The sequence below is a fragment of the Sorex araneus genome, chromosome 7 (genome assembly GCF_027595985.1).
Source record: "Sorex araneus isolate mSorAra2 chromosome 7, mSorAra2.pri, whole genome shotgun sequence".
In the NCBI taxonomy this organism is placed as follows: Eukaryota; Metazoa; Chordata; class Mammalia; order Eulipotyphla; family Soricidae; genus Sorex; species Sorex araneus.
In genome coordinates this window covers 70,561,157-70,587,048 of record NC_073308.1, presented here as the reverse complement: position 1 = coordinate 70,587,048, position 25,892 = coordinate 70,561,157, and the positions used below count along the sequence as shown (strand labels likewise).

The following is a 25,892-nucleotide window of genomic DNA, read 5'->3' as shown; positions in this document are numbered from 1 at the left end:
TATTTCGTTCTCCATCTCTGCACCTGAGCGGAGGCTCTTCTGTGGGGAAATGACACAAGAAAACAGATGGTTGCTGCTCCTCCGTCTCCTGCGCTTTCCTCGTCTAATTTAAAGGTTTCATTATTTGTTTCCCTCGAGGTGAATCGTGTTATTACTATTATTAACATTATAGTACAAGTGTCGAGAGCAAAGTGCTCACTTGCTCTGTGACTTATTTAAGGGCAGACTTTTCCAGAAGGGTTGGTTCTGGAACATCAACACGAGATTTTGCCCCAGACAAAATGAAATTTAAGAATTCTTTTTTTCAATTCCAAAATGGTCATGAGAAAAGTGAAAAAGAAATAGACTGATGCCCTCCTATCTGATCCCTGTGTTTCTTCAGTTCCAACCCTTCTGGCAGAAAATGTGGAATCTGATTTGATTTTATGGCTCTATCGTTCCTTGAGGCTTAACGGTTAAGCATGCATGGGCAATAATTCAGGTGTTTTTTTAATTACAGTACTGTGGTATTTTGTAGTCTTTCTCCCTGGGTAGCATATGGTTTCCAAAAAGAGTTCACATGCATCCCTACAGCCAACAAATATCTTAAAATATTTATTTATTTATTTATTTATTTTTTTTATAGTTTATTTTTAATTAGTGAGTCAACGTGAGGGTACAGTTACAGATTTATACATTTTTGTGCTCATGTTAAAATATTTAAAAACATTCTTAATTACATGTGAGGGTCTCTGTAATGAGCAGCCACTGTGTGAGTTTGTCAGGATGGGGTTGTAAAGAGCAGGACCTGCTCTGTGTTCTCTGTCCTGTGCTCATCACTGCTGAGGTAACGTGTGTACCTGCACACCTGTGGCCTTTCCTGGCCTGCCACTTAGGCTCTGGAGAACTTTCTCTCTGCTGCCTTTTTGCATTCTCTGAGACAAATAAAATCATTATGAACTAGCTGTCAATCAGACTGATTGGTCCTCCGCTGACCTTTCTCACAGTGGTACTAGTCATTGCCACGTGACCTTTGCCACTCTACAGTATTAGACAGTCACCAAAACTTGGCAGAGTAAGTTCCCAAAACCTACAGTGCCAGTCTCTAGGCATGAGTTTGCAAAAGAGAACCCGGGTATAAGGCAGGGTTCTAGTTGGAATTCACAGAACATTCTTATTGGTGTGTCTTGGGTCTATTCCAAGTTCTGTAACAAAGGTGACAGGAAGTCCTATGGATTGCTCCTATCCCCAGCCAGTCTAACTCAGAGGTTCTCTGAGTTAGATAATATCAACTTCTTCCCCATTTGAGGTCAGACTATCTGCATCTCTCCTACAAGTTGCAGGGGTTTGGCTGCTATTCTTCTGTCCCTCTGCCCCACACCATAACTTCATCTCCCTCCATATATGCATTGCTGTGTAGGGAGGGTCAGAGAAACTTCTTCATCCTACAGTATTTTCTAAAACTGTTTGGAAGAGGGGAAACAAATATGACATCAACTTTCAATATTTCACTTTCTTAAATGGACCTCAAGGGCTTTCTGCTTTTAGCAATTCCTTAAGTCATCCTTCTTTTCTGGAGCAATGAACCTTTCTTATTGAATATTCAATTACTTGCACTTAATTTTGACTTACAGTAAATTTTAAGCTGGAGTAGCCCAACTTCAGTACACAGGGAGAGAAGTGCTTTATAGTTAGAGCAAAAAACATTTTTGTACACTAGTAAGTCATGATTTCCATCTTAGTGTCCCTAGGCAGTTAAGGACTTTCGATTTATAACAGAACAAAAGAAATCACCTCTTTGTTCTTAATTGAATAAATTACCATCCATTAAACCAGTGAATCTGAAGAGTACGGTTTATTGAGAATAAAAAGGTATTAGCTTCATATTTCAGAAATATGATTCCTATAATATGAATAACAAGTAAATGACATAAGAAAATTGATGAAATCTAGTTGGTTATGTGAAGAACTATATACATCTGAAAATTTGGAGAAGATTGCTATAAAATGTGGACAGTAGGGTAAATTATCAAGGAAGAAGAGTACCATAAAATAAATAAATTGAAGAGATAAAATCGGAGAAAGCAAACAAGAATTAGGAGCAACTTGCAGCGGTCGTAAAAGGAAATAGAAAACTATGATTCTTAAAGTGCCATGGTAGGCTGTGTTATTGCAACTTGAAAAGTCAGTAAGTATGTAAATTCTAGTAGCAATTTTTACAATGCCAGTTCTCCATAAAATAAATTCTTATAACAGTTATGCAAGTTGTATATGCTAGCAGACAATAAAACTATAAATTAATGAGAAGTGCATATTAACACTTTCATATATGTGGAAAAGCTCAGATAAAAGAACTAACTATACCACTTTTTTGTTGTTGTTGTCATTAGACCCGTGTTTCCCAAAGTGGGGGTACCGCTCCCTCAGGTGTGTGGACCAGTAGGATGATTTAATGGCGCAGCAGTCTACACTCTGCACTGCAAGTGGGGGTGTGGGGGTGTGGGGGTGGTGGATGCTTTCCAGCATTGGCTTCGAGAAGGTCGATGCTAGGAGGGTGCTGAAAGATTTTGTGTTTCTGAAACTGTAGACCAAAAAAACCTAGGAGCAAATTTTGGGGAGTTTGCTTGAGAAAGCAAACAGATAATTAGGATACTGAAATATTTTGTTTTTCTAAAAATGTAGGCCACAATTGTTTGTTTGTTCTTTAAACACTGCTTAAGGCTCTATAATCAAAATGGTATATACTGATTCCAGTTTGCACAGGTGAAGACTGAAACCATAATTTGGCTGATAATGTCTTTTCAGTCACAGTGTCCTGTGTTAAGACGTGAATCAGTTTCTTCAGCAAATTGACTTACAGTTCCAGGAATTAGACTGAATCAGAAGAGCCTTCAGTGCCCCAAATGGATCTAATTTATTATTAAAACTTTATGCATCCTCATAGAATTCTGCCATTCCCAGAGACATACTAATGTATTATACATGATTCTAATCAGAATGATATTTGATACTTTCACAATACAATACATTTACAAATAAAAGGTGACTTTATTTTGTGACTTTAACCTACAGTTAAGAAAGTCAGGAGTTTGCCCTTCAGAGGTGGCTTCACTGATTTAAAAAACAACACAGATATTAGAGAAGTTCAAATGGTTTAAGATAGCAATATTTGTTGCCTATTCATAGTTCACTGCAACTAATCATTACGTCCCTGATGATTCATTACCAAGTACATTGAACTGAAAAGTATCAAAAACTTCTCAAAGGTAAGGCAAGTTGCCTTAACTGTCTTAAATGTTCTATAAATTCACTCAGAAATCAAAGTTTCCATGTCAGGTGAAACATTTTTCATCTATTCAACTAATTGTAAATAGTTTCACAACACTTTTGATTTCAATGTGTCATCATTCCAATTTTGTTTTGAATATTTCCTGACATTAGTTATTATCAAAACTATGAAACTGAGAGCTAAAAAAATTTTTGCTTAATAAATGAGTAAGCCATTACCAAGTCAGCAAGTGACTAAGTATAACCCATTTTTAATAGTCATCTATTGACAAGTGGTAAATTATATGTGTGACTGGAGGGCAAAAATTTAAAAAGTGAACCAAGTTATAAGCACATCTTCTATTTAGTTGACTAACTAGTAATAATAGAAGGAATTTCTAAGAATTTGAAGAAAGCCCATTCCAATCATCCCATAAGAAATATTTGAAGAGGGCTGGAGCGATAGCACAGCGGCCAACCCGGGTTTGATTCCCAGAATTTCATATGGTCCCCCCAAGCACTGCCACAAGTAATTACTGAGTACTTGAGCCAGGAGTAACCCCTGTGCATTGCTGAGTGTGACCCAAAAAGAAAAAAGAAAAATACTTGAAAAGAAAGCTTCCTAAACTACAGACTTAATATTGAATGATATTTTTAAAAGCACATTTCTTTCATAGGTGATTGTTATTGAGATACATTGAGAGAATTCCATAGGGTCAAAGGAATTAATGAATACAGAAATTTCCTTAATTAAAATTTTTTTTTTGGTTGTAGGATGGCATAAAGGGGAAAGGTACTAGAGAAGAGGAAATAAAACTTCTGATGTAGGTTGGCAAAAGTTCCATGTACTCCAGTATTTGCTGAGATATTACCTGTGAATGGAACAATGGTGAAAGCAAAATAAAAAATAAAAAATCATTGTTATACTCTTAACCTGTAGAGCATGGAGAAATAAGAAGTGGATAAGTTTAAGAAAGTAAAAACTGGGGACATGTAATGCTTAGTGTATGGACGATGTACAAAGGTTTTGTGTTTAATATATTACACTTTATTTACTTCGCATTATTCAAACATTCATTTCCATCATTACTTCCTAAATTACTGCTGGTGTTTTTAAATTAAGAGCATTGTGGTTATAAAAGTCTTTTTCTTAATGCTAATATGCACTGCAAGGAAGTTGAAAAGCAAAGTGTATTTAACTGTGGTTAACATTTGTGTGTGTAATCTACTGAAAAAAATAACTGAAATTTTCTTTTACAATTGCAAAAGCCCTATCAAAGACACTGTCTCTTTGAAAGATAGCACATTTCTATGTGATGTAGTATTAAAATGAGAATTAAAATGTTTGAGTTTTAGCACTTGTAGGGCATTTAATAGCCCTAATATATACTAAATTCCCTACTAGTCAAGAGGTATTTTTCCCAAACTCTTGGAAATATTATAGATACCTTTTCTTGACATAATGTAAAAATGTCCTAGAAAAGAGTTAATTTTATTTGAAAAATGTTCAAACTATTTGGTTACATTTTAAGGGGTTGCAGAAGCTTGGGTCTATAAGAGCACTGCTTAGGGATCACTCCCCGTAGTGTCTGGGGACCATTGGAGTGCTAGAGATTGAGCTCAGGTCAGCTGAGGTCGGAGCAATAATACGGCCAGGGAAAGGGTGTTTCCAACCCAGGTTCTATCTCTGGCATCTTGAGCACTGGCAAGAATTAATTCTTGAGTGCGGAAGCTGGAGTAACCCCTAAACATTACTGGGTGTGACCCAAAAAGCCAAAAACAAAACAAAATACAAAAAATAGATGATCAAGGGTCAGCTGTGAGCAGGGCAAATGCTTGAACCCTTGTACTATCTCTTCAGCACCTAATATTTATTAGATTAAATGTATTTAATGATCTAATCTAGTTAAAATGCGGTGATTGCATTGATTCCTTCATTCTTCTGCCATGGTATTATTCTTGTTTGCCGAGATACTGGGACCCCAGGAAGTCTATACCTCTCACGATGGTAAGCTGCGTGCTTAACTTTTGGCCATATATTTATAAGGACTGATTTATTGACAGTGCTTTAGTTTGATTTTAATTTTCCTTTTATTTTCACTGACAGCAAAATCTTCTGAGAATACAATCAAGATAGTGTATTTATAGAAATAACATTAAGAGAAGCTTGGTCATAAACGAGAACAGTCATTTTAACAATCTCCTTTTCCAAAGCATTCCACATTGAGAGATAATAGCACAATAAATAAAGGATTTGTCGTTCATCACACAATAAACAAAACAGAGTTGCAGTAACCAAAAGCAACATAACTTCATAAATGTTTTTATACTAAAAAGTAAAGCAAAAATAGGAAAGCATGCACTAGAGACCAAAGCTAAAAGTGAATAGTTATAGCCAAAAAAAGAAAATTTGCAACGTCACAAAAGATAAAAGTGTTCAAGTACTGTGAGAGGACCAGGGTGGATACAAACAGAATGGCTTGGGAATAAATCGAGGGTCTTTACTGCCCAGGGAGGGCCACTGAAGGACTTGCCTTTGTCCACTAAAACTTGTGCTATTCAAATTCACACTCTCATTCTTTAACTCACAGATGGAATGAAACTCATTCTTTACCTTGAATTATCAGTAGACAAAGTGCTCTGAAGACTAGGGGCAAACAGACTCCAGAGCAGGTCCGTGGGACCTCTGGGGAGTGGTAAGAACCTGGAAGAAGCAGCGACTTTTGTCCTTATTCTCATCATTCATGGAAAACAATTCCCAGTCCTGCCATATGACTTCATCTCGCTTTGCAATTTTTCCGTTATGAGTTGAACTCCCAGAAACAAGTAATACTAACAACAACAACAATAATAACAACAGTAATGATATAATAATATAACAATTGTATAACAGTTTCATAGATGCGTAACTATTTTTAAGTATTCCAAACCAAGTTGGGCCGCTTAAATGGAACTAAGAACCGCACACGTAATGCTTCGCCGGGGCGGCGCTTGGAGCCGAGCAGCGTCCTCCCCGCGCGTGAGGAGCGCAGCGCGCCCGCCTTGGACCTGGCTGGGTGGACGATGCATCGGAGCGGGGGCAGGGGCTAGTGTTTCCTACATGATCGGGAGAGACGTGTTTGCCATGGGAGTAAAAAAATAAAATTTGTCTGTTAAATTACACATAAATATAAGGTACAAATGTATTTTTAAAATACAGATTAAAATAATCACACTTGCATTGTGTACATACGAAAATACAGTATTTAATATTCCATATACACAGACACATTTAGGATAAATGCAAACGATTTGGCAACGCCCAGTTCCCCCCTGGGATGGGGATGGGGATGGGGTGGGGGTGGGTGGCGGGGAGGGGAGGGCCTCCCCAGCCCACCGCCCACCTGCAGTGCCGCGCCCTGCGCCCGCCGCGCCGCGCCCTTCGGCTGCAGGGAGGGCGCCCCCCACCCCGGGGGGCCCGGGAGGCCCCTAGCTCTGGCGCACGTCCTGCAGCAGCTTGTTGATCTCGGCCACCAGCTCGCTGGCGTCCATGAGTTCGTGCTTGCCGTCGGCCAGGTGGCCGAGCACGTTGTCGAAGTCGTCCTCCTCGTAGTTCTCGGGGATCTCCTCCATGGCCGGGAGCCACTTGGCGGCGGGCTGCGCGCCGGGGCCCCCCGCGGGGTTCTGGAAGTGGGTGCTGGCGGCCCAGGCGGCCACGCCCGCGGGGTAGGCGGGCGCCTTGGGGGGCAGCGGGCCCTTGCGGCGCTCCAGGGAGCCGCCCGCGTCCCGGGGCTCGGCCGCGCCGTCGGGGCCGGGGCCGGGACCGGGGCCGGGGCCAGTGCCGGGGCTGGGGCCGGGGCCGGGGCCGGGGCCCGGGCCGGGGGCGTCGGGCGCGGGCGCGGGCGGCAGCAGGCGCTGGAACACGCTGCTCATCTCCGACAGCAGCGACGCGCCGTCGGCGGGCTCGGGGCCCGGCGCGTCCTTGCCGAAGGTGGAGAAGCTCTTCTTCTTCTCGCCCTCGGCGCCCGGCGCGTCCTCGTCCAGCCCCGACGGGGCCCCGGCCAGCGGCGCCGGCTGCTGCTGCAGGGGCTGCGCAGGGAACTCCTCGCCCGGGATGAACATGTTGCTCCGGTAGTCGGACGACGGCGACGGCAGCGGCGGCATCCAGCACTGGTCCGAGTGGCCCAGCACCCGGCACTCCTCCGTGCACAGGCGCATGGCTGCGGGAGCGAGGGAGAGGGGGGCGTTAGAAGTGGGGGTCGGTCCCTGGGGCCAGTCAACCCAAGGCCGCCTTCGAATCTCCACCCAGGCTGTGCGCTGATTTCTGCCTCAGATGCTCTTTAGAGCATCTTCTTTAGAAGAGGCTTCAAGGAGTCACCCCTGAGCATCTCTGGAGATGGACTAAAAGTCTGCACTTTTTTGTTGTTGTTGTTGTTGTTTGCTTTTTGGGTCATACCCGGCGATGCACAGGGGTTACTCCTGGCTCTGCACTCAGGAATCACCCCTGGCGGTGCTCAGGGGACCATATGGGATGCTGGGAATCTAACCCAGGTTGGCCGCCTGCAAGGCAAATGCCCTACCCGCTGTGCTATTGTTCTAGCCCCCAAAAGCCTGCAACCCTCCGTGCAGAGGCGCAGGGCTGCGAGGGCGACGGAGAGGGGCATATCAGAAGCCAGGGAAGGGGCAGCCGGGCAGCGCCGGTCTCAGCGTCAGTCAACCCAAGGCCACCTTCGAAAGTCCACCCAGAATGCTCGCTGGTTTCTGCCTCCGATGCTCTTTAGTGCATCTTCTTTAGAAGAGGCTTCAAGGAGACACCCCTGAGCATCTCTGGGTGTGACCCCAAAAAGCCAAACAGTAAATAAAAATTTTAAAAACGGAAAAAGAGAAGGCTTTAAGATGACCAATGGTCTAGGGACCCCTGCAAGTCTCAGCTGCCCGCTGCAGTCCTCTTCCCTTCCTCCTAAGGAACCACCCTTGTACCGCTCATGGCATGAGACGTGGATTCACAGGCAGGAGGGAGAGTGAGTGCCAAGAGCTAAGGCGCGCATGAGGAAATATGTGCTGAGCTTCAATTCTCAACAACGGTAACAAAAAAAGGTCCAGAGTTATTAAGTGAAATTCATCATTTCAGAGTGCTACCTGGGAATCCTTGAGTGGTCATATCTTTGAGTCACTTAAGTGACCTACTTTACTTTAATGGAGAAAGAGAACACAATAAGGTTAGGCCATTATGCTTCTTAATTTCCCATAAAGGCATCCTGTATTGTTTAGTGACTTATGACTTCCAAACAACGTGCAAAGCACCCTCAGGTCCTTGCCTCCGCACTCACCCTGTGAAGAGTGCTTTCTCTAACTTTCTCAAGGTCTAAACTTCATTGAAATGGAAAAGTCATTAAAAGAGGAAGAATCTGAAAAATCCATTGGCTAAACATTGCAGATGTTACGATATTCTCACTGAAATGTGAGTTGCCACACTCAAAATAAGAGATGATTTTAAAAGAAAAAAAAAGAGAGATGATGTGAAAAAAAGCAGAAAAGTTAAGAGGGGGCGTGGGAATCTATTTCCCAATTACCAATCAAGAAATGCGAAGATGGAAAATAGACTCCATAAACTCTCCACTTCTTTCAGCAGCAAGTTTTTTCCTTTAATACTATGATTTTCTTCCAGTGCAAATGACAGAAAGCACAAAATTCAAAGAAATGGGGGCTGGAGCGATAGCACAGCGGGTAGGGTGTTTGCCTTGCACTCGGTCTGACCTGGGTTTGATTCCCAGCATCCCATATCGTCCCCTGAGCACCTCCAGGAGGAATTCCTGAGTGCAGAGCCAGGCGTAATCCCTGAGCATAGCTGGGTGTGACCCAAAAAGCAAAAACAAAAACAAAAATAAACCGAGTCAAAGAAATGTCCATAAATTTCAACAAAAATCTAACTGATCACCACCAGATCTTTATTTTCACAGTCCTACAGATCAGGGTGCTTGAGAAACGTTTATTTTCTTCCCAAGTTATTGTTTAAAAGGCTCTTGAACTCTTGAATGGCACCAGATCTCAGGCCAAGAGCAAGGGACCCACAGTGCTGACTGCTGTATCCCTGTAGCAAGGGCACCAGGAAGAAAGTTTACATGCAAGAATTCACCCTGCACTTCCTTTTCACCAGAGCAGTGAAAATCAAAACCACAGCGAGGTATCTCATCAGTGTCAGGGCTGCACTGCTTTCAAAGGAAGAAACAACAAGCATGGACAAGGCTTTGGAGGAAGACAACATTTGCATAGCTCCTGGTTGAGGGTGCAAAATGGTGTTGACCCTTGCCCGGAAGAGTACAGGGACGCTTCCCAAATGAAGCAGAAACAACATACGATTCACTCCTGGGGATACGTTTGAGAAGTTAAAATCAGGACCTCAAAGACTAGTGACACTTCCTGCTCACTCCAGCACTATCCACAGCGGCTAAGATGAGAAAACAAAGTAAGTGCCCAGATACAGGTAAATGTGATACATGCACACAACGGTAAATTAGCCTTGAAAATTCTGCCATCTACAACTACCTGAACAAACTCTGAGGATATTATGCTGGTGAAATAAGCTGATCCTAGAAGGCCAGATACCAAGTGACTCCACACCTAGGAGGTATTTTAAAATGATCAGATTTATAGAACACAAGAGTGGGATGGTCAGTGTCAGGGGACATGGTGAGCAAAAATGAGAAATTCCTCATCATAAGGTGTTAATCAAGCGAGATGGATCATTCCTAGAGAACCAGGGCATAATATTACACCTCCAGTTAACAATACCATATTATATACCCAAAAACTTAATTACTAGGCCTCCTATTCAATGTTCTTAGACAGTAAAATAAATGTACAAACAAATGAAGTTGGGTAACAACCGTTACCTTTCAGAAATGGGCTCGGGGCAGAGTCGAGAGGCACTGTGACCGCCGGAAGGACACTGGAATTATGAGAAGTGAAGCAGAAGCTGGACTCTGAAACTTTATTTAGAAAACCAATAGCCAATCAATGGGATTTGAATTTTAAAAAGTGGGGCACAGGAGGTAAGGCATTTGCCTTGCATACACCAAAGCTGGTTGGAATCCTTGGCACTGCATATGGTCCCAGAAGTGCCGCCAGAGGTCACTCCTGAGCAAAGAGTCGGGAATAACTCCTGAGCACTGCTGGGCATAGCCCTGATTCCAAGGGGCTGATGAGAAAACTCAACAGGTTAGGCTCTTGCCTTGCACACAACTGATGGGTTTGATCCCTGGCAGCCCCAACAAGCCCTGTCAGGAGTGACCCCTGAGTGCAGACAGAAAGAAGCTCTGAGCACTGCTGGGTGTGGCCCAAAAGAATAACAAAAAAGTGGTGGACACCCCTGGGTCCTGCTGCTTGACCCTTTGAGTCAGCTCTGTCTTACAGTTCATGAAATCAGGACTGAATTATTACATAGCAAAGGAACTTATGGGACAAGAGTAAGAGCAAGAATTGTGAGTCCTGAAGGAGATCTGATTGGAGCAGGGGAGAAATTTCGAGGAATTTTGAGCTTGTGGACAGCGGTGTAGACACAGATTCTTTGAGAATCACTTTGGGGCAAGAGAAAGGGTGAAGGCTGAGAGCTAGGGTATAGATTTGCCATGAGAGGGCCACTTTTACAGACACAGGGACAATCTGAATATCAGTATGCCCTGATTTCAGGCATTATTACCACTTGGAAGCCTTTTTCAGTTCTTCTTGTTCATCATTTAAGGTGGGCAAAACCTAAAAAGGGTTGAAAGTAACTGGAATACTTTAATAGAAAGGAGGTTTTGAATCAGTGAAACAACCAAGTGGTCATGAATGTTTTTCCGAGTTCCCTGGTCTCTGAAAAAATGAGACCTGCCTTCCTTGTATCTGGTAGGACACAAGGGGACAAACCCAATGTGCCTCTTCCTTTGCTTTCTGGTCTTTTGCTCTGTGGGGAGGACAAGTTGGTTTGCTTGACTTTATTTTGTATTTATGTTTACAGTCAGGGTAAAAGGGGAAATTTCATTGGTTTCTAAGAATCCTAAAAATGATATACTTCTTACAGAACTGGATAGAACGGAAATCACCAATAACACAAACTAAGCAATTCAAATGACAGTGCATGCTAAAAAAGAATGCTGGTCGTTAGGCTTTCTATATTAGAAAACGCACTGCTACAACTTCAGTAGATGCTATATCCCTTAGCTAAGACCAAAAATATTAGCACAAAAAATTCTAAATTTAGAAAATATTGATGCAAAATTACTAATGGAGAAGAAAGGAAAAAAATTACCCAGGGCCTTTCCCAATTTTACTTCTGCTGGCAACCCTTTCCCTGGAGACTCCGCTGTTTGTAAGTGTGCCCAATGCATATATCATCCTGAACTGAGGATGCCCCATGCCATATGCAAGGAATCAGGACTCGCTGGTACTTGGTGCAAGTATCTAATCTGTTGCTTCTTGGAACACGTTGTTAGATGTCCTCTGGGGGAGTGGAGTGTAGGGAAAGAAAAGCACTCTTTGCATGACATGGCTAGCCATTCTGCCATCATTCTTCCCTGATAGGTAGGGGATAAAAGCATCAAATAAAAAAAAAAAGGAAAACCATGCCTAAACCTCAGTGAAGTCACTAGTTACTGAGTGGTGAGTCTACACTCAGCAGTATTCCGCTCTCTGTTCTAGAGCAGTGTCATATCCAGTTCTGAGTTGAGTCAAGAGTAGAAAATGAGACTCTATGTATCTAAAATATGGGGGTAGAGTGAGAGCACAGCGGCTAAGACCTTACACACAGCCAACCTGGGATGGATCCCCAGAACCCCATATGCTTCCCCGTGCCCTCTAAGGAGTGATCCCTAAGCACAGAGGCAGGAGTGAGCTCTGAGAACTGGCAGGTGGGGCCCAAAACCAACATAATAATAATGATAGAAAATAAAATAAGTATCTAAACTGTGTTCCACTTTTATAAGGTAGAACACACATCCCACATATGTAGAAAAGAGCAGAGAAGGAGGGTCAAGGAGTTCAAGAGTGATGTGAAGGTCTGAGGGGCCATTCAGCAGGCTGAGAATATGCTTTGCACGAACAAAACCCAGCACCCTAGAATCCCCCAAGCACTACTGGGAATGACCCCTGAACACAGACTCAAGCAACACTAGATGGGATCCCCAAAATAAAAATAGAGCAAAAAATGGCAACTTGAAACATACCGAGAAATAACTAGGAGTTAGAAGACAAAGCAAAGAGAAGAAAGATTTCTTGCTGGCTCACTAACAGGCATTGGAAATAATGATGTGTGTGTATCGTGTAGAGATGGCTGTATTGAAAAACAACCCATCCAAAAAAGAGTTAAAATAGACAGAGAATAACCAAGAGTGATTTCATTGACCTGGGCATGCTATACGTTGAATGTGGCGTTGCTAGGCAACGAAAGTCAATGATTGCTTTTGAAACAAATACTGTAAATTGGAATGTTCTAGAAATGTGGCTGAGATGTACAAAAGAAATACTCAACGAAGGGAGAAAATTTGGGGGTATCAGTTGGAAGCTAGCACAGAGAGGAAAGTTCAACAACTCAGCCAGGAGAGAACAGAGAATTTAAGAGGGAGCTATGAATGAAGCAATCACAAATGACAGAGAAGCAGCAAGAACTCAATCAAGAAAGCTCACATCATGTCAGAGCAGCTAACTGGGGAAATGAAGATTTTGCTACCGCTGGACAGATTATTATTCAAAACTGAATGAATAAGGATGAAAGTATTTTGACAAACATGAGCCAACAGACAAAAATGCATGTTACTTTTACTGCTCAGAATTCAGGATAGTTCTGTGGGAATTAATAGAATTGAATAACCAGAAATGACCCTCTGGCAGGGAAATACAACATCACATAATCTATATTTGATCACGGTCTAATGCAGAAAATGAGTTGGAATAAGACTCTTAAGTCCTAAAAATACACACACTTCAGAGAACTGGACTGATTTCTGTTAATGGCATTCAGATGCACACTTGCCTTTTATATTCCTTGGGATCTTTCCTGGGAAGACAATTCTGAAAACTCAGTTTTTATATCCCAAGCAGAAGTTGCAAGGTGAATAAAAAAACTAAGAAGTAGTAAAGTCTGAATAGATAAACATTCAATATGCATAGCCCTGTCAATACTAGCTAGTAAGACACAAATGTACATTCTGGAATATAGCACCAGGTACCAGAAACACCACTCTACCACACACCCTCACGAGGGAATCACATAAATATAAACTTTTTCACATGAGGATTTATATATTTGAAGGTTATTGTTGATAAGTAGCTAAAGGTGAGACTAACTTTGAAAGGAAACAAGATTTAGAAGGAATCTTTAGTCAGTCATTCACTCAATAAGATTCAATGTTCTCAATGGTTTGCATCTGTTAAACTGACAACATTTTATCCTCCAACTTAAAAAATAATAATTCAGGCACGATGCAACCCTCTTGCCAGTAATTATATCTGTTAGTGGTAATTTTGAAAATAGAGGAAAAACTGAAAGAGAATCTTGAGTTTCAAAAAATAGGGTATGATCAGTTATTTTTTAAAAAAAAAGGTCCATTTCAGAATTCTAAAGAACCTTAGGTCCTTAGGCATTTGGGTCCACAGATGACAAGGTCCTCTAATTGTAGTTATTCATCTTCTATTTCTGCTAATAAATTAACTTTCTAGTTAACAAAGCTCATACTTTATAATGTTTGTTAATGCAATATAAGATTATGTTCATGATGCTATTTTCCTACTTTGTCAAATAACATAACTTCTGAAAATTATTCAAAACTAAGGATCACTATTCAAAATTAAAATTATATAAGTAAGTAAAAAGTTGCAATAGAAATGCATAAATTCAGTCAATTGCTTCATTTCATGAAAAAAAATATGAGTCTGCTGCTTTTTGAGCAAGTTTCCCACGATCAAGAATATTCCATTAGATTGACAGATTTCTCTTCAAATTGGTCTAGGGTAACTAAGAGAGCTTACTTGAATTAAACTGAATTAATAAAAAGACAGCCTGGATGGCAGTGCCAACATGAAACTCCAGGTCAGAGTTGCCATCAATGCCCAACACCCATCCTGCTAGGAACAGTCTCTTGCTCCAAGAGCATATAACTCAACAAGCAGCACATAATCATTCATGGAAGGAAAGTCTCCTAAAAGACTTTAGAAGGATAACTTTGTCACTCATTTATTTTAAAAAATGGATTTTTACATTAATCCATCTTGACATTAATATTTAAAGGCTGGGGGGTGTTAAATCTCACATCTACCAGGTACAAACTGGTTGACCTGGGCACCCATTTGTTACCCTGAAAATGTGTCTATTTTCAAATGCAAAATAAAATCAAAGAAAAAAAAAAGAGGAGGACCATGTGAGCCTGACTCTTTCTCTCCCCACTGCTAACTTCAGCAGACTGGAGTTTGGAGGAACCGCAAGGCAGGGCCAGACCTCCACGGGGCCAGGCCGGGCTGGCCCATCGTGGCTAACTTCTCTGGCTCCTTCATCTGATGCCAGCAGGGATGTGGCTTCTATTCCCACTGCCAGAATGCCTTACAGGAAGGACAGTTACTATTATTGAACAGGCAGCATTTCTGTGGCTCCCTGAAACTCCCTAGTGGCTGTTCCCCAATCTCCCTCCCTCTCTGTACGTGGCAGATAGATGCCCCACAGAACTCGGCAGAATCATTTATGCCTTTCTTTCATCCAGCATTCCAATGGCAATCATATCATCAACATTTAGTGGGACGCAGGAATGAAAGGAGCCCGGAGTCCACTGGATGTGTTCCCTAGGCCAGAGTTCTCATGATAGGCTTTGGTGCCAGGGCTGCCACCATGACCCAGTATACACCCAATTGGTTTGGAGAGTTTCTATTGCACAGTTAGAGAGCAGGAAGCCTGAGGAAGACGTGGCTCCTAACTTAACGGGATCTCCTGCAACCAGCCGTGGGCTTCGCCATCCCCTCCTTGAACTGCTAGCCAGACTCCTCTCCCAGGCAGACAGAAAATGAAAGATGGCAGAAAGATTCTCTGTTTACCACCGGCCAAGATGTAGCCTTTCTCCTATTTTTAGTTGTTAAAGTATACCATGCCCTGGTGTATTTTCATCTCTGATTCTGTGACTTGGTTCCCATCACAGGAAATGTGTTTTCCAAATTATAGTTCTGTTCACCACAAGGCACCAAAACAGTCTGTCTGAATGAAAACCACCGCCCAGCGATTTTATAGAGTTGCTCAAGAGTGTCCTGAGGCAGGGCTGGATGAAAAAGGAAGGAGGAGGGGAATAATCTGTCTTCCCAGCCTCCTCTTCCCATCCCTTCTTTCTTGTCCCACTAAGCAAGCCACTGACTCTTCCTCTCAGTCAGCTGCTTACTATGAATTTCAAGAGACTCCCTGTCAACTGGGTCGCATTAGGTTCACCATCAATAGTGTGTAAATTACAGGTGGTTTCGTGCCAAGGACAGTGAAGAAACACAAAGCATGGGAAAGACTGATTCACATTACCAGAGCAGCAGAATGGAAAATAAGGCTTCCTCCATCCCCAACGTCTTACCTGCTGGAATCCTTCCATCTGTAAGAAACAGGTCGCTGAATCCTTCCCCCAGCAGCCTGTCTATTGGAGAGTCACGCCCCAGGTCATAGTCACTGTCACCTGCTTCGCTATCACCACGGCCACTGTCTTTCAGGCTAAATTTGTCCATGTCTTGGAGGGCATATCTAGACAGACACAAGAGGGGAAAGTGCAGTTTTTACTCTTCAGCATTCAAGCAATCTGAGACTGAATAGGGCAGAGGAGGGTCACTCATACCTATAGCTTCTGGAGTATTTGTTTCCTCGAAAACTTGGCCTTGGCTGATACTGACCCTGGTGAAGCATCGACAAAAGCTGGGAGACCTGCTGGAGACCAAACAGACAGAACTGATTCCTGGAAACCAGCCCTCAGACATGCACAAGCTTTCAGCCAGGGAAAAGCAGTTTCCTGCCGCTACTTCCCAAGCAAACGAACAAGTTCTCTCCACAGTAAAGATTTCATATGCCTGGACAGTGCAGAAAAGCAGCCCCACCAAATGCAGTGACAAGACAGCTCAGAGAGGCTTGGATTAGCCAGTACCACTGACTTTCCCTTTTGGAAAGAGGATTCTGCTAAATACTTCCGTGATTATAGTGATAGTGCAGATGAAAGTGCCCAGCAAACATAATTAAATGCACAAATGGAAAATATGAAAACAAACAACAAACACAACCAACATTCAAGCATGTGCAATTTAAACATATGGCAGGACACTGCAAAAACTGAAGCTATCTCACATGGACCGGGAGGGGACTTTGGGGGTTTCTGTTTCAAGGGAGACCACAACTGTAACAATAAAGCAAGCATTTGTATCTGGGGCTTCTGGATTTCTTCATCAGGGAAGCAAGGGGATTCTAATTAGTGTTTAGAAGTTTAACATTCATTTTTCCAAAAGTATACACAGCAATTCTATGTACATAGAAGTGTACATAGAAATCTTCAGGAAAAAACAACACTAGTATGCTTGCTCCATATACATTGTGGAACTTGTGTTGAATATATTTGATACAGATACTTAATATGATTTTACATGTATGAAAAGGTTTAAGAACTCTCTCTTACACATACACACACACACACACACACACGCACGCACAAATGCATTCTTCACCAAGGCCAACATTCTCAGTGAACTGGTCCAGTGAATGACTTACCTCAACTGCAGGAGTGGCATGGGTGAGTTCCAATGAGAAATTCTCTGCCACGTGGTTCGAGGAGATTGTCACCAAACTGTTGAGTGACTGGTGACTGTTGTGACTCTGTCGGCTGCCCATCTGTCCTCTTTCTAAGGTAGGAGATGAAGACGGAGAGGACCTGTGATGGGAGCGGATGGGCAGCGTCCCGTTGATGGTAGGCACCAAAGTGATGTCCCCTTTATGAATCTGCCTGGACGGCCTCTTTGGGTGGTGCTGGTAAGTTGATTCCGCCACCCTGCAGTTATAGGATCTGGTGTCCTTCTTTTCTCGGTTACACCTAGTGGCAAACAGCACCATGATAACCAGCAGCACGGCACAGATGGCCCCTAAGGAAATAATGATGATCATGGACACGTCCAAGGAGGCTGGGCTCACGGAGGTCATGGCTGTACTTGTCACTGACTCTGTGAAGTCAAAGGTCACGCACTTGAGAAGGACCTTGGTGTGCAGCTGAGGGCTGCCTTTGTCCTGGATGACGACAGAGAGCTCCCACTCTGTGTAGGGGACAGACTCCATGCTCATGTTGGTATGGATGTCACATGACCGCGGATCTATGACAAAGATATTCTCCTCGTTCCCTGCCACTATGGAACAGCTGAGTTCAGCGTTCACACCGGAGTCTCTGTCAATCGCCCTTATCCGGGTGACATGGAACCCGCTGTCCGCCCCTTTGGGGATGGCGATGTCAGCTGTGTTGTTCCTCAGCGCAGGTGCGATGACCACGGGGACGTTGTCATTTTCATCGATGATAGTGAGCACGACTGTGGCATTGCTCACCAGTTGCTTGGGGCGGCCTCCGTCTCTCGCCTCCACCACAAAAGTGATCTGACTCACTTCTTCATGATCAAAAATTCTGAGGGCATAAATGGCCCCGTTGGATGGGTCAATGGTGACGTAGGTGGTAATGGAACTGCCCAGGATGAAACTCTCGAGTATGGTATAGGTGACTTGCCCATTTTCCCCGAGATCGGGGTCAGTGGCCGTCACTGTGGTGATGTATGCCCCTGGCGAGTTGTTCTCTGAGATTGCCAACTCATATCGGCTTCTCTGGAAGTGGGGCGGATTGTCATTCACATCGTTGATTTGCACAGTGAAATGTTTGACCGTGGAGAGGCTGGGGGTCCCCTTGTCCTCCGCGATGACAGTCAAACTGTACTCAGACCTCTTTTCCCTATCCAGGGTAGCATTGGTCAGTATTAAATAATTGTTTTCATAAGTCTTCTGAAGTTTGAAATGGCCGTGTCCGTGGAGCTTACAAACAATCTCTCCATTCAGCCCAGAGTCCTTGTCCTGGACCCTGACCAAAGCAACAAAAGTATCAACAGGATCCCCTTCAAAAATATAAGAAATCTCTTCCTTTTCGGGGGACATGAGGTTGATGTTAATCTCAGGCTTGTTGTCGTTCACGTCCACCACCTTGATGATGATCTTGCAATGCGCCGGGATGGAATTGGGACCCAGGTCTTGAGCCTGTACATCAATCTCGTAGGATTTGGTGGTCTCATAATCCACGGGCTTGAAAAGAGTCAAGTGGCCCCTCTCGGGATCAATCCGGAAAGTCTCTATAATCTGGGGGGCCACGTGGCTGCTGAAGGAGTACACGATCCTCCCGTTGGCGCCCTCATCTGGGTCCGTGGCGTTCAGGTCCAGGAGCAAAGTGCCCACCGGGGAGTCCTCCGGGAGTTGGATCACGTAGGACGGCTGCTCAAAAGCCGGGCTGTTGTCGTTGGAGTCCGAGATGCTGATTTTTAGGATGGAGGAGCCCGAGCGCTGGGGCACCCCCAGGTCGGAGGCGGTGAGCTGCAGCTCGTAGGCGGCCTGCAGCTCGCGGTCCAGCTCGCGGACCACGATGAGCTCGGCGCACTTGGCGCCGTCCGTGCGGGTGCGCACCTCGATGTCGAAGAAGTCGTTGGGCGCCAGCGAGTAGGTGTGCAGCGCGTTGTCGCCCACGTCCGGGTCGAAGGCGCTGTCGAGCGGGATGCGGGTGCCCACGGCCGCGCTCTCGGAGATGTCGATGGGGATGAGCGGCCGGGAGAAGCGGGGCGCGTTGTCGTTGATGTCCAGCACCTCCACCTCGATGTGGAAGAGCTGCAGGTGCTCGGTGGGCAGCGTGATGACATCGAACTCGATGGAGCAGTTCAAGTTCTTCTGGCAGAGTTGCTCGCGGTCGATCTGGGCGCCGATGCTGATCTCCCCGCTGCTCTCGTCCACCACCAGCAGCGGCGAGTTGCCCCGCTGCATGGCCCGAAAGCGGACCGCGGCGGGGTTCGGCAGCCGCTGCAGCACGTCGGCCACATCCTCGGCCAGCCGGGCCACCACCGAGCCCACCCGCTGCTCCTCGTAGATCCGGTATTTCAGATTCTTGCCCAGGACGCGGGGCCCGAGCGCCAGCAGCAGGAGCGCCAGGGCCAGCCGCGCGCGCATCGTGCCGGAGCCCGGGGTCGGGGCGCCGCCGGGGTGGGGGGCTTGGGGAGGGGTCCCCGGGGCCGCGGCGGCGCGTCTCCCCCCCACCCCCGCCACGGGCCCGCGCCAAGTTCTCGCCGCCCGCCCCGGCGTCTCCCCCGCCGCGCCCCGCAACTTCGGGCGCGCCCCCCGGGGTGCCCCCCGGCCCGCGTCTCCCCCGCAGACCTGCGCGGCGCCGAGTCCCGGGGTCCTCCTGGGCGCGCCCCCCTGCGCGGGCCGCGGCTCGGCTGCCGCGCGCACCCCGCCAGCGCCGACTCGGGGCTCGCGGCTCGGCAACTTCTGGCCAACTCAGACAAAGCTCGGGGGCCGCCCGCGCCCCGCCGCCGACAGCCAATCGCCGCGCGCCCCGGACTCCCCGACGCGCCGCGGGGGCGGGGGACCCGGACCCCCGCGCGCCGCCGCCGCCGCCGCCTCCCCGACGCCCGCCCGGACAAAGCGCACAGACCGCGGCGGGAAAAACTTGCGATCGCCTTGCGCCCGGCCGCAGGCTCGGACCCTGGGCTGCCCCCGCGCGCGTGGGTGCGGACGGCTGGGGTCCGAGGGGCAGACTCCCCCGCTCCCGCACTCCCCTGCACAGACCTGCTCCCTCCCGCCTCCCGCCCCAGCCCCTCCTCCTCCCAGTGAGTGCGAGCCCGTGTGTGTGTGTGTGTGTGTGTGTGTGTGTGTGTGTGTGTGTGTGTGGTGTGTGTACAGAGGTTTCCTTCTTCTGTCTCTCTTTCATCTTCATTCTTTGAAGGGAAGAAACTGGGGGGCTATTTTCCACTCTTGATGTCTGGTAATTAGCAAGGTTTGCCTTAGGATTGGAAACTAATGAACACTAGCTTGCGACCTTCCATCACTTTTCCCCTTGAGTTCTGGCAAAATGGCCTATGATATTTCTTTGTCTTATACTTAAGGGAAAAAAAAATTCTTCTTTGTCTTGGGGAAAGACTTGGAGGCTCTGGAATGCCAACAGCTTCCACAAGGCACCGAGTGAGTCTACTACTTCAGAGTCTGCACGGGGTGGGGGCGTGGGGCGCAGGGACTCAATCTTGCCAAGTCAAAATTTTATAATATATGTATTATTTATGAAAACACTTTTTCAGAGGTGTCTGAAAAAAAATAAAAAACATAGCTGGTTTACACTGAAGAATAAAACGCCTGAGCTGAAAATTGCATTTTCTGTGGATCAAATATGCTGGGAAATATCATGGGAGGTTTATGCTCTATCCAGGTCACAGAAACTGATATGGTATTCTTCGTTGAAAATATGATTATTTATGATGTTCTTTCTGCTCTGCGATTCCTTTTAAGTTTATCACCTGGACTATGTTCTTGCTGCTTTCTTCTCCTGTCTTGCATTATTCCTCAGCTGTCTTCATGCACTTGCATATTGGCTGTTTCACACAATCTCAGTCTCATTCTTTTCCATTTATTTTCTCTCACTCACTTTTGCCCCCCAGAAACATATATAAAAAAAAGTAATTTTCTGATTTTTTTTTCACTTTGCTTCCTCTTAGCAGAGCTCAGCTAAAGTCAGTAAGAAGGGTCTTTGCAAAAAGAAAAGTACAGGTCTCTGCTAGAATTTGCCTTCTTTTTAGGCATTCAAACGCATTTTACAAGCCATTGTCTTTTCCCCCTTCTAAAAACCAATGTTATGTGGCAAATTGTGCAGAATAGAACTGCTTGTGATGAACATAGTTACTGCTGGGTCATGCTGATCAACATCCTGCCCCAATGAATAATACTGTCTTACAAGTTTGTTGCCCTGTCAACTTGCAGATCCCACCAAAAGCTGTAGGCAGGGGAGAAAAACTATCACAAGCAACCTGGACTTTAGAAACTATAGCCATCTGGCCTCGATCTGGAGCAATCTGAGCCAATAATTATATCAATTCAGGCTTTAGTGAACCCTTTTGCAAGTGCCAAAGGAGAAAAAGAAATAGTGACTATTCAAAGCTTGGGGGAAATTCAGAGAAAATCTAATTTCACTCGTTCTAGAAGAGCGCTCATTGTAATTTTTATAATGGTAACCCCCCCCCCCCACACACACACACACATGCACACAATCCCAGGAGCTATAAATTAAATTCATGTAGAGTACATTTCTAATGTTTTAAAAGTGGAAATAAAATTATGAAATTTAAAATATTTCCTTTAGGACTACACACTTCAACAGAATCAATCAGTATTAAATGGAGTTCCAAGTTAACTTACTGGATATTCACAACTTACTAAGTTGTACTGTAGTATGTACACACAGTCTTTCTATGAATGATTTTTTTAAATAAGTATAGTTCTTTTATGGAGAATAGATCATCTCTGCCAAAGATCTTTTCATTTTAGCTTACAGAGAAATTCTATGGTCCTATCTTGATAGTGTTAGAACTTCTTCTCAGTATACACTACTCATTTTCTCAAACTCATTTTCAAAGAATACATACCAAAAGCCAAATGTGTTTGTGCACATTTTATTAGTTTCAGCAAGTTGAAATGTTCTCATTCCATCATCTATAAAGAAAATATAAACATTAAAAACTATGTCCCCATAATTTCCTAATTGTAAAGGAGTTGATGGAAGGAACGACCCACTGGTGTTCACTGACATTGACTTTGAACTTTTTCTTCTGAGATTTTACAGAGTTACCAAACAAAGTGTTAGACCACTTCTTTAGATGACCCTAAAAATGACTGAGGGTCAGGCTAGCCTGGCATGATGGAACCCCAGTTCCATCTCTGGCATCTCATGATCCTCAAGCACCATCAGTCATGGTCCAAGAGCATAGCACCAGGAATAAGCCCTGAGAACTGCAGGGTACAAGCCCCAAATTCAAATCAATAAACAATTCAGACAGCTAGTGGAGGATAATCAATGGACTGCTCCTTAGTTTCCACTCACCCTCAATGTGACAATCAAAAGATGCTCCACCTCTGGAATAGCATGGTGTCCTAAACTGATGGAGTGGAACAAGGCTGAAGACCTTCCATTTGTCCCTATTTTATCTATCTCTCATTCCATTCAGAGGGAGTTGCTTAAAAATTGCTCAGCTTAGTAAAAAAGAGATATCATCTGGCATTTCCTATACACATTGCCACCTCTAATAGCATTTGTTATTGTACCATTTGTGTTTATTCCCTTTGTTTTAAGAAAAATGGAACTTCGTATTTCTGAATGTTTAATGTTTTTCTTACTACTAAAGAAGAAGAGGCCCATTTTTATTACTGTTACTGTTTTTGGCATATTCAATATTTGGCTGGAGCGATAGCACAGTGGGTAGGGCATTTGCCTTGCACAAGGCCAACCCGGATTTGATTCCTCCATCCCTCTCAGAGAGCCCAACAAGCTACCGAGTGTATTCTTTCCACATGACAGAGCCTGGCAAGCTACCTGTGGTGTATTCAATATGCCAAAAACAGTAACAACAAGTCTAACAATGGAGACGTTACTGGTGCCCGCTTGAGCAAATCGCTGTACAACAGGACTACAGTGCTACAGTGCTACAGTGCAATGATACAGAGTCTGTATCTCTCTAGCAGCCATTGAAGAAAAATGTGGTTTATCTATAGTCTTCACTGCTCTTCAAATTTTTGGTTCAGCTGCTTCTATAACTTTATACTAGAAAGATGAACTTTCCACTTTTGATATATAGAGGTCATCTTTGAAATGCAATTGACAAAACCACTATTAGTGATCTGTCATGATCTTGAAAACTTGCTGCTTCACTAAAGAAGATTCTATAGGATCTACCAGATATGCAGAAATATAACTCAACACCTAGCAACTGTAATGACATCTGGTCTACCAGGAGTGTAAGTTTCTTTTTTAATTTGTTTAGTAGATGCACATCAAATATTTGATTCTTATAGGATTAGACCCAACATGGTTTTTGTTTGATAATTATTTTAATAGCATTCAATGCCATACTTTAGAGACAAAGACTATACTTAATATATCATGACCTATATTACTGTATCACTGTATCACTGTCATCCTGTTGCTCATCGACTTGCTCACGCAGGAGCGAGTACCATGAGTAACATCTCCATTTGTCCCTGTCACATTCAAGATCAGGGGAATGAGGCCCATTATTGTTACTGTTTTTGATATATCAAATACGCCACAGGTAGCTTGCCAAGCTCTGCCATGTGAGATTCTGCATCGCTCTCTTTCAAGAGCTTTGTTTTATAGTCTCTGGATATTGGCCTTTGATGATATTACATGGTGCCGAGCGCAGTTTGTAGGTGTGACTGCCAAGCTACTAGAAAACTGAGGATCTGGGTGGAGGATGCCCAGTCTCCATCTGAGCAGGCTTGGAGATCTCAGCCATGGGTCCTGCATACCTGGGTTCCTCTGCCAGTTCCTTCATGGGTGAGGCTCATCCAAGTGTGTGGAGGGGGGCCTTGACCATGGCTGTGACTGGGTTCTGGAATTTTTCAGCTGCTGGAGCTCTACTTGTGGTAGGGAGAGAAACTCAACCTGCCCACCCTTGAAGGGGGCCCCAGTGAAGACAGCCTGGCACGGGGAAGGGAGATTCTGCATTGCTCTCTTCCAGGAGCTTTATTTTATAGTTGCTACGATAAGGAAAGAAAAAATTGTCAAATTGGATTTTTACTTAAAGTGTATGCTCAAACTTTTTTATAAGTTATACTTTATCTTTCTGTGTTGATTTCCCTATGTTCAAAAATAAGATAATAAAAGTCACTAAACAACATAACTTGAATAAAGTTTGCAACATAAGATCAAGAGTTGGAAAATGAGAATTGACCCCAAACCATCCTTAGACGTGTCATATAGAAATAAGCTTTGGTAGAATTCTGATCAAAGAAATGTGGGATAGGTATCCAGAAGACAGTGACCCACCTAAGGCACCTCTTGGAGGAGCCTGGACTTCAGGAAGAGGGGACTTCTGGATCACAATGCCAGATGCTGGGTCAACAATGCCGGAAACGGAAATGAGTATTGGGAATGAGATGCCAGGGGTACAAGCCAAGTTGTGGGGCCCGGCTCCAGGCAATCTACAGAGTTCAGACGTGAGGCATTTCATTAATTTCTTGCTTCCTTTGGGATCTCAGACTTTCTGTTCCACAGATTATTAAGTTCCAGGCTGAGAGGATCAGAATAAAACAGGTCCAGAAGATCTGGTATCCTGAGAACAGGGTCTACTGAGACCACGTCCAAAATCTGAGACCCCGGTGACCCAGAGAAGCTAGATTTGGATGCCAATCACCTGAATGACCGCAGAGCCAAACATTTCTTCTCATCAGGGAAATATCTGGAGACTGTAAACTAAAAAATCATGTTCCTGAGTTTACTGCTAAAATCTGAAGGACTTGAGGGGTGGCGGAGTGGTGAAATGAGTGAATTTTTTTTGGTCCCAAATCTTGTTGCACTGGAGGGGCCCTGAGCTGCCTCAACATGTTCAATGTCTGTCAGATCCTCACAAGTGCAGAACCTCAGAAAACTGGCTCTGCATTTCAATCAGATATTAGACTGATCTCTGCACATAATTGATGATGAAGACCTAATACTAGGAACAATCATCTGTTGTCTGAAGTGGCAGAAATACAAGGTCCTCACATCCTATGAAACTCTTGCTGCTCAGGGAATTTGGACACTCGCCCTATGGTGAAGATTATCAAGTCAAGGACCAGGATGGAGATATCCTTTATTCAAGGAAACTTAATACTAGTGGTATAAGAAAAGTCTCTATTTATTAAATTCATAAAAGCAAAGGGGAGTTAAGCTTCTCTTGATCTGCCATTGTGTACCAGTTCCCCCCCACACACACACACACCTGTTCTTGTTCAAAGCAATTTTAGTAGGGACAGAAATAATTTTCAGCAAAACTTCTACTTATTTTCAAATAGATGTTTTGAAAAGTAAAAGTATTGCCAATGCCATGACATGCATATAATTATGGTATGTGTATATGGTGAGGAATCTCTGCTTCAGTATTTTGATCTGGTAAGTCTATAGAAAAGGCAAAGTTTTCTTTATATTTCTATCACTTTAATACCCTCCCTTTTTACTAGAAAGGAAAGGGAGTCTTGAGGGCCTTGTCTATCTTTAACAACACTAGCTCAGGGTCAAGTTAAGAGCTTGAAGTGTGACCAAAGTTTATTGCTAATACTTGAATTCTGTTATTGTGTTAAATCTATTTTCTGTACAATAAATCTAGATGCCTTTAATAAATATTTACTTTATCTAACAACTTTTTTCAACCAGAAACATTTCACTCTACATAGACTTACATCTACTCCTACATCCAAAACTATATAAATGTGATATAGAAAAATAAGCCTCTACATAGTTAATTAAAAATGATATTTTAGGATAGAAATCATAAAATTAGAATTACATTATTTTAACATCTTTTGGAAGAGGATTTTAATATATTTTGTGCTAAATAGCAATTTTAATATTTCATAAATCATGTAT

The 25,892-nt window shown here is 44.0% G+C and overlaps 1 protein-coding gene across 2 annotated transcripts; it reads right to left on the bottom strand.

Annotated features, from left to right (window-relative positions):
- Positions 1-5,316: 5,316 nt before the first annotated feature.
- On the bottom strand, positions 5,317-19,574 carry PCDH18 (protocadherin 18). 2 transcript variants are annotated; one of them, XM_055144888.1, is made up of 4 exons: positions 16,970-19,574; positions 16,053-16,141; positions 15,798-15,961; positions 5,317-7,445 (listed from the first exon to the last, which is right to left on the bottom strand). In XM_055144888.1, the coding sequence occupies exons 1-4, from the start codon at positions 19,433-19,435 to the stop codon at positions 6,715-6,717; spliced, it is 3,450 nt and encodes a 1,149-aa protein (XP_055000863.1). In that variant the 5' UTR covers positions 19,436-19,574; the 3' UTR covers positions 5,317-6,714. The 2 variants fall into 2 exon arrangements, with proteins under 2 accessions (XP_055000863.1, XP_055000864.1); XM_055144889.1 differs by having other exon boundaries at positions 16,053-16,138.
- Between the last annotated feature and the right edge of the window lie 6,318 nt (positions 19,575-25,892).